This window comes from Nicotiana tabacum, chromosome 22 (assembly GCF_000715075.1).
Source record: "Nicotiana tabacum cultivar K326 chromosome 22, ASM71507v2, whole genome shotgun sequence".
NCBI classification, from domain to species: Eukaryota; Viridiplantae; Streptophyta; class Magnoliopsida; order Solanales; family Solanaceae; genus Nicotiana; species Nicotiana tabacum.
This window is the reverse complement of record NC_134101.1, coordinates 283,797-293,417: the sequence shown is the minus strand read 5'-3', so window position 1 is coordinate 293,417 and position 9,621 is coordinate 283,797. Positions and strand designations below refer to the sequence as shown.

General features: G+C 41.1%; 1 protein-coding gene across 1 annotated transcript; it reads left to right on the top strand.

Annotated features, from left to right (window-relative positions):
- The first annotated feature begins 8,394 nt into the window (after positions 1-8,394).
- On the top strand, positions 8,395-9,042 carry LOC142176512 (uncharacterized). Its single transcript, XM_075244440.1, has one exon. It carries the CDS (start codon positions 8,395-8,397, stop codon positions 9,040-9,042), a length of 648 nt encoding a protein of 215 aa, XP_075100541.1.
- The last annotated feature ends 579 nt before the right edge of the window (positions 9,043-9,621 follow it).

Below are 9,621 nucleotides of genomic sequence, written 5' to 3'. Positions count from 1 at the left end.
TATTTGGGGTTGGTTTCTATGTCTTCTATTGATATTATAAAGTTGTTTTGGCTAGATTCGAGTCATCTGGAGGTTGTTTCACACGAGGAGGGCTTTCTAGAGTACTGATTTAGCTTGCTTGAGGTAATTATCTTACCTAAACTTGGTTGAGGCACTAGTTGCCTGAGTTAATAGTGAAAGCTACATGCTATGGGTGGATTACATGTGAGGGGATTGAGCCCATGTGCGTATACTAGGGTATTATCCATGCTCGGGGTAGTGTTTAGGCTATTATACGCCTTGAATCGATTGCTACGCTTCATATTATCATACTTCTTATGTTGTATTCCTTGTGTGAGCTATTTGGAATTATGTGCGTGTACAAGGGTATTATCCATTCTCGGGGTAGTGTTAGGCTATTATATGCCTTGAATCGATTGCTACGCTTCATATTATCATACTTCTTATGTTGTATTCCCTGTGTGAGCTATTTGGAATCATGTTAGAGATTATTTGTTGATTGATATCCTATTCATACATGTTAGTTGCTATTCTTGTGGCGTAATCACCTGACTATAACTGTGGTAGCACACTTCGCACATTCCTATACTATAGCATGTCACTTATATCAGTCCATGAGTATGTAAATTGATATACATTGTTCATGTCACCCTCTCATGTTTCTCTCTCGATGGTGTACATGCAATAAGAGGAAAAATGGCCATTGTGTGTTTTGGTTATTTAAGTTTTCTCGACTTGCAATTTCCTTGGATGTATACATGTTTTATTCACATATCTCCTCTATATGCTAGATCAGGAATGTATACATGCCTTACTTTTTCATATCTTCTCTATATGCTGGATCTTTAACTGAAATAGAGCATGTTCGCTTTTTTGTGCACCAAGGAGGCTCACTATGATTTATGACTTGATGTTGTTATTGCTATATACTTGTGAGATTTATGAACTGTACGGGTTATTGGCAAGTATTATTAATAATTCTTGTCATTATTACCTCGCCAAGGTTAGTTATGATACTTGTTGAGTACATGGGGTCGGTTGTACTCATACTACACTCTACACTTAATTGTGCAAATCCAATTGTTGGCCTGCACCATGGGTAGTTGTGTTTTATTGCGAAGAGTTGCAAATAGACGACGTAGAGCTACATTTTGACCGCAGACCTTTGAAATTCTTTTCATTTTAGTACTGTTTTCTTTCTTTCAGATAGTTTGTTATTTTGGTATTCCAGACATGTATCTCTATTTTATAGCTCATGATTCAGTGTTAACCAGTTCTGAGAGATTTGTTATGTATCGGCACAGTTATTTTGTGTTATTGGCTTTAGACCTATATTATTCTCGTTATTTCTATTATCTAGTATAACTCTTATTATGTTTGGCTTCCCTAGAAAGTAAGTTATGCATCATCACATCCGATTGGTGGTTTTGGATGGTGACATGTTATGTGGCTTCAGGGTTATGTTGGTGTTCCGAATGTTGATGGGTTGAGAGAGTTGATCCTTGAGAAGGCTCATAGTTCATGGTATGACATTCACCCAGGTGTCACGAAGATGTACCGTGATTTGAAGAATCACTACTGGCGGCGAAAGAGGAAGAAACATATTGTTGGTCATGTCTCTCGGTGTTTGAATGTCAACAGGTAAAGTATGAGCATGAGAAACTGGGTGGGTTGACTCAGAGATTTGAGATATCGGAGTGTAAGTGGGAGCGCATCACTATGGACTTTGTGCTAGGCTTAGCACGGACCTCGAGGAAATATGATGTTGTATGGATTATTGTGGTCCGTTCACTAAGTCCACACACTTTATTCTGGTGATGACATCCTATTCTTCAGAGCAGTTGGCTCAGATTTACATCTAGGAGATTATCCGCCTGAAGGGTGTGCCCATTTTTATTATTTATGACTGGGGCATGCAGTTCACATCACACTTTTGGAGAGATATGCAGCGTGAGTTGGGCACGCAGCTCGAGCTGAGTAACGTGTTTCATCCTTAGACGAACGCATCATTTGAGCCTACTTTTAGATATTGGAGGATATATTGTGAGCGTGCTCTATGGATTTCAAGGGTCAGTGGGACCAGTTCTTACCTCTAGCGGGGATTACCAACAAAAATAGTTATCGGTCCAGCATCCAGATGGCTCCATACGAGGCCTTATAAGGGGAGACAATGTCGTTCTTCGGTTGGTTGGTTTGAGACCGGCGGTGCTAATTGTTGGGCAGAGATTTGGTCTGTGATGCTTTGGAAAATGTTAAGGTGATTTAGGAGCGACTTCGTATAACTTAGTCCCGACAATAATTATTAATGATACTCGATGATAACCTGATCAATTCATAAATCACACAAGCGCACAAAAATAATATTATCATCTCATAAATCAAAGTCATAAACATGTTAGTTACAATACTTTATGAGTACATGGGGTCGGTTGTACTGATACAACACTCTACACTTAATTGTGCAGATCTAGGTGTTGGATCGAGCCACTAGTAGCTATGTTTTGTTGCGGAGATGAGGTAGAGCCGCATTTCACTCGCATACCCCGTCATCTCTTTTCACTTTTGTACTATTGTCTTTCTTTCAGATAGTATTGTTATTTTTGTATTCCAGACTTGTATATCTATTTTAGAGCTCATGACTCTGTTTTTACAAGTTATGGGGGATTTGTTATGTATTGACGCATTTATTTATGTTATTGGCTTTAGACTTGTATTATTATCATTTTTTCTATTATCCTTTTTCGCTCTTATTATGTTTGTCTTGCATAGCAAATGATGTAGGTGCCATCACGACCTGTTGGTATGTTTTTGTTGTGAGTTGTTATGCGACTTCACGGCCGGGGTTGTGTTCCGAATGTTGATCAGTTGAGAGAGTTGATCATTGAGGAGGCTCACAGTTCACGGTAATCTATTCACCCAGGATTCACGAATATTTACCGTGACTTGAAGAATACTTTTTCTGGCGGAAGATGAAGAAAGATATTGTTGGTCATGTCTCTCGGTGTTTGAATTGTCAACAGGTGAAGTATGAACATCAGAAATTGGGTGGGTTGACTAAGACATTGGAGATAGCAGAGTAGAAGCAGGAATGCTTCACTGTGGACTTTGTAGTAGGCTTACCGCATACCTTGAGAAAATATGACGATTTATGGGTTATTATGGACCGGTTGACTAACTACGCACACTTAATTCTGCTAATAACATCCTATTATTCAGAGCGGTTGGCTCATATTTACATCTAAGGTAATTTCTGCCAGTATGGTGTGCCCATTCCATCATTTCTAACTATATCACACTGTTCACATCAAACTCTTGGAGAGATGTGCTGTGTGAGTTGGGCATGCGAGTCAAGCTGAGTACATTGTTGCATCCTCACATGGAAAAACAGTTTGAGCATACTATTCAGATTTTGGTTGACATATTGTGAGAATGCCCAATGGATTTTGAGGGTTAATGGGGCCAGTTCTTACCTCTAGCGAAGTTCGCCTGCAACAATAGCTATCAATCAAGCATCCAGATGGCCCTGTGCGATGCCTTTGTGGGAGGCCATGTTATTCTCTGGTAGGTTGGTTTGAGCCTGGTGAGGCTAGATTTTTGGGCATAAATTTGGTTCGTGATGCTTGGAAAAGGTTAAGGTTATTCAGGAGCGACTTCGTACAGCTTAGTCCAAGCAAAAGAGTTATGCGGACCGGAAGGCTCGAGATGTGGCATTCATAGAGGGTGAGAAGGTTCTTATGTGAGTGTTGCCTATGAAGGGAATGATGCAATTTGGGAATAAGGGAAATTGAGCCCGAGGTTTATTAGCCCATTTGAGATCTTGGAGAGAGTAGGTGAAGTTTCTTATAGGCTCGCATTGCCTGCTTGCCTAGAAGGGATACATTCGGTATTTCATGTTCTATTCTTCAAAATTACCATTAGGATAGGTCACATGTTTTTGACTTCAGCATAGTGCAACTTGATGAGAGTTTGACCTACGAGGAAGAGCCGATGGCTATTCTAGACCGGCAGGTTTAAATGTTGAGATATAAGAGTTTTCCTTCTATGAAAGTGAATTGTAGGGGTCAGCAGTTTGTGGAGGCTACGTGGGAGTGCGAGTCCGACATGAGGAATAAATACCCGCACCTTTTTACCGATCAAGGTATATTTCTATGTTCGTTGGATGACGAACGTTTCTTTTAGAGATAGAGAATGTGATGACCAGATAGGTCATTTCGAGTACTAGCTCCCTTTTCTATGTTTTGAGAACTCCCGTAGCTTTATTTGCTGATATATGACTTGCATGCGTGGTCTGTGTTATTTTTCGGGAAGTTTATATGTTAAATTTAAAGAAAAAGTAATTTTTGGTTTTAAATACAACTAGAGTTGTCCATGGTCAATATTTTTATGTAAAAGACCTCGGATAGGATTTTTGACGATTTCGAGAGGTTTGTATGATATTTTTAGACTTGTATGCATGTTTGTTGGCGTCCCGGGTGACCCGAGGCTGTTTCGACGCATTGTGCAAAAAATTAGAAAATTGAGTTTCAAAGTTGAAAATCTTGTGTTTTGATGATAGATAGATTTTTGATATTTGGTATTATTTTAATGATTTGTCATAGTTAGAGAGTTTGTATGATGTTATTAGACTTGTGTAAATGTTCGGATTGGATCCCGAGGGGCTCGGGTGAGCTTCAGATGTGTTTTGGACAGTTTGGATAGTTGATGCAAGAATTTTCTAGTGTTGATCTGTAGGTTCTAAAGGTCTTGAATTTATGAGGACCTTATCGCAATTGAAAGCCTTGCATTTGTGATGTCAGGATCGTAAATATGAAGGGGGATTGGGGTCTTAGACTTTGCTTTTGTGTAGAAAAGACCGCATTTGCAAACTAGGGGAGTGTCGCATTTGCGATCTAGGCATCGCATTTGCAACACTGGAGGACTGGGTGCTACTTCGCTTTTGCGAAGCCTTGTCCGCATTTGCGAGCTGGAGGGCCATAGCAAATGCAAAGGAAATATCGCATCTACAACAAGAGTGTGGCTGGGACACTGATCACATTTGCAATCAGTGGTTCGCTTTTGCGATGGTCGTAATTGAGAACAAGAGTTCGCAATTGCGACATCTAAAGTTGTGTAAAAGATAGGAATTTTGGGACTTAGCTCACTTTACACCATTTTTTCAACCCTGATCTCTATAATGGCTATTGTTAAAGAGTACTTTCTTCCCAAATTCATTGATGAGCAACTTTAACTTGTTTTCAATCAATATCAATTACCTTTTCATGAAATTTATTATCAAATCTATGAATTTCAACTTAGAAATTAGGGGTTTTGGGTAGTATTTAGGGATATTATAAAATTGAGATTTAGACCATGAATTGATGTCAAAGTTTGAACAAATCACATATCCGGGATCGGAAGTGAATGGGCAATCTGGATTTGGTTTAAATCTTGGATTTCGACCACGTGGGCGGGTTGACTTTTTGTTAGATTTTTTAATTTAGTTAAGGATTGAACCATTTTCAGTCGTGGGTAGTTTCTAAAACTTGTTTTGATGTGTTTGAGATATTTTACTAGATTCGATTGGTCTGGAGGCTTGTTCCAAAGGGAAAATCATGTTGAATTGTTGACTTGTTACAAGAAAAAGGTGTTAACCTTGTCTTGACAAAACTAGTACTTGATTGGTCCATTTCCTACTTGATTTATGTGTGGGGACAACGTATATGCAAGGTGACGAGTGTATATCTATTGGCATGGATTTAAGCGTGCAGAGACGACCATTTAATTACATGTTTTCAATTATATTATGCCATTTGTTATTCCAAGTTATTACTTGTTTCATGCTTTAATTGCTACATACCTTTACTTGTAAAATACGTTCCTTTACTTGTTAAATGCCTCTATTTTCTACATGTTCGATGTATCCATGCCTTTATTTATCATCCACTCTTACTTGTTCTATGCTCAACATATTATTAGATAGATCCTATTAATTGTCTCATGCCTTTACTTGTTCATTTATCTTTACTTGCATTATATTTCCCTTTTAATTTTTATTGGTTTGTCTTAGAGAATTTATATGTTTTGGTTCCTTTTTATGTACGTTGTGATATATGCCGTAGCTGTTTGTATCATATATGTATATATGCGGATCGGGTTGCATGGCGCAATGGGTGTGTGCGTGTGTGAGTGTGTGTGTGTGTGTGTGTGTGTGTGTGTGTGTGTATATATACCAAGACCCAACTCCCACTGGACCCGCGACGGTACCTAAAATTCTGAAATAACTGATGAATACAACAACAATACAACTACAACCTTCCCAAAGATCTGGTGTCAACGAGTACACGAGCACTACTAAGCATCAAATACAAGGCCAAATTCTCCATACAAATGTCTGAATAGTTGAACAGTAATAGTAGAAATAATGAATGAGAACTTCAAGGTCTGCTAGTGACATAGCAGCTACCTCATAGTCTCCCAAAAGTTGGTAGCAACAAACTCTAGAGTTCACCTCGTTGGGAAGTACCTAGATCTGCACATGAAATGTTGAGTGTAGTATGAGTAAAACTGACCCCATGTACTAAATAAGTAACAAAACTAACCTTATGTTGAAAGCACTGACAAGCTCAGAAGAAACAATCAGAGACCAATATTAATAACTAATAACTTCTCAGATATAAAGTAAAATAGTGTAAGCGTGTAGCTCAGAGATATCATGTTCAGCTCATTCATTTACCAGCTAGCATGAGAAAAGTATATCTCTATGCCTACATGTCAAATCAACAACATCATTGTGGATCCATCAAGAATAATCACATCTAGTAACAAACAACTTAATATCATCAAATAATACCGTAAGAAACAACTTCAAACAATAAAGCTTTGATCTTTATCAAAATCAAAAAGTCAACTCAGGGCTTGCACCTTGGAACTCGGTCAAACTCACTATTCTTGAACACCAATTCAATTACGTGTTCAACCATACAAATTTCATCTAACTCCGACCTCAAATCGACCTTCAAATCCTAAATTTTCACTTTAGGAAAGTTTTTTCCAAAATCCCTAATGTCTGATGTTTATACGCTCTCTTTCTCTTTCTTCCCTACGCTCTCTTTTGCTTTCTTCATTCTCATCATTTAACGATCAAATCGGTTGGAGAAAACTCCATCTCCGGTGCCGACGACAATCAGTGGCTAGGTAAGCACACTCTCTCCTCTTTCTCTTTTTTCCCTTCTCTCCCCGACCACCTCTTCGTCCTTTTTTTTTCTTTTTTCTTCTCTTCGTCTTCTTCTAAAAGTCCTAGCAGTGGCATTTTCGGTGACTGTGCTGCCGCCGACCACTCTTATTTCTTTTCTTTTTCCAGTCCTAGCCCCCTTCTCTCTATATATTCTCTCTTCTACCCTGCCCATCTCTCCTTATCCCCCTGTTTCTTCTATTTCCTTAGAGTCACACCCCTAGCTCCTGCGTCTTCTTCTTCTCCGGTGACTGCAGACCGTTGACAGTAGTCCGGTCCGACGCCTCTAAGGCAGACCACACCAGACTCCCTATGTCATATCAGTACGATGACTGCTCTGCCACCCCATCCCCCATTCTTGTTGGCCCGTGGTGTTTGATTGTTTTTCAGGTTGTTTTGTTGTGATACTTGGAGACGGGCGGGATACACCTGCAAATATAGCTGAGCAGGTCGGTGAGCTTTACCAAGGGATGGAGGAAAGCTGGAAAGGAGTATGTTAGGCTCCGCAGTCTCGGGTGTACATCAAGTCGGCAATCCAGGTTCTACTCTCGGGAGTTGGTACCTCCCGCTCTTTATTTGCCCTCATCTTGTGTTTGTTATACTCTTGTGTAGTTATACTGTAGCCGTATTGGTATGTTCTAGTTTAGTGTTGGACCGTTGTTGTTTGTGTTAGCGTTTTCCCTAGGCTACCGTTCGTCCAGTGTCTGGAGTCTGTAATGGTGGAGTAAGGGCATATCCTCAAGGTTGGCAGGGGCGAAGGCAGGAGATAGGGGAAGTGACAGGGCCAAGGGGTGCAAGGGGACCAAGGGAGCTTATAGGTTGAGAATTGGATCGTGGAACATAGGGACATTGACGGGTAAGTCTATAGAGCTGGCGAAAATTTTCCAGAAGAGGAAGATCACTATAGCTTGTGTTCAGGAGACTAGGTGGGTAGGGTCGAGGGTGAGGAATGCGGAGGGGTATAAACTATGGTACTCGGGAGGCAGGAAAGGTAAGAATGGAGTGGGTATTTTGGTTGATAGGGAACTTAGAGAGTCAGTGGTAGAGGTCAAGAGGGTGAACGATAGATTAATGGCGATTAAGTTAGTAGTAAATGGGATAACTCTGAATGTTATTAGTGCATATGCGCCGCAAGCGGGCTTAGAAGAGGAGGTTAAAAGAAGCTTTGGGAGGGGCTAGACGAGATGGTGCGCGGTGTGCCGCTTGCGGAGAAGTTATTCATAGGAGGGGATTTCAATTGGCATATAGGGTCGTCTGCTGATGGATATGGAGAGGTGCATGGTAAATTCGGCTTTTGGGATAAGAATGAAGGAGGTACCTCACTGTTAGATTTTGCTAGAGCTTTTGAGTTGGTGATCGGGAACACTAGTTTTTTTAAGAAGGAGGAGCATTTGGTTACGTTCTGGAGTATGGTGGCTAAAACTCAGATTGATTACCTCCTCCTCAAGAGAGGTGATAGGCAGCTGTGTGTGGATTTCAAGGTTATCCTGAGTGAGACTCTCGCGACACAACGTAGGCTCTTGGTGATGGACGTCGGTATATTATTAAGGAGGAAGAAGAGGTTTGTCCAGGGTCAACCGAGGATCAGGTGGGGAGCCTTGACGAGGGATGAAGATCAAGATTTGGAGGGAAGGTTGATGGCTATGGGCGCCTGGAGCATTAGTGAGGACGCTATCGAGATGTGGACAGCTATAGCAGACTGTATAAGAAAAGCGGCGAGAGAGGTGCTAGGGGTCTCGAAGGGTTACTATGGCAGGCACCAAGGCGACTGGTGGTGGAATAATGTGGTCCAAGGTAATGTGGAAGCAAATAAAGGAGCATATCTTTGGTGAGTGAAGATCACAAATGAGGAAGAGAGGAGAGTGAATAGAGAAAGATATAAGGAAGCCGGGAAGGAGGCAAAGTTAGCGGTCACGGAGGCAAAGGATGCAATGTTTGGTCGTCTGTACGAGGAGTTGGGGGAAAACGAGGGGAGAAGAAGCTATTTCGGCTGGCCAAAGCGAGAGAGAGGAAGGCTAGTGACCTGGATCAAGTGAGGTGCATCAAGGACGAGGAAGGCGGAGTATTAACGAAAGATGCCCAGATTAAGCGGAGATGGCAGGATTACTTCTACCGGCTTATGAGTTAAGAAAGGGACAAAGATATCGTGCTAGGGGAATTGGGTCACTCCGGGAGTCACCAAGACTTTAGGTATTGTAGGCGTATTACGGCTGAGGAGGTCGTGGGAGCTATGCGCAAGATGAGAAGGGGCCGAGCGACCAAGCTGGACGAAATTCCGGTAGAATTGTGGAGGTGTGTGGGTAGAGCAGGCTTGGAATGGTTGGCTGCGCTATTTAATGTTATCTTCAGAAGGAAGAGGATGCCAGATGAATGGACGTGGAGTACGGTGATACCGTTGTTCAAGAACAAAG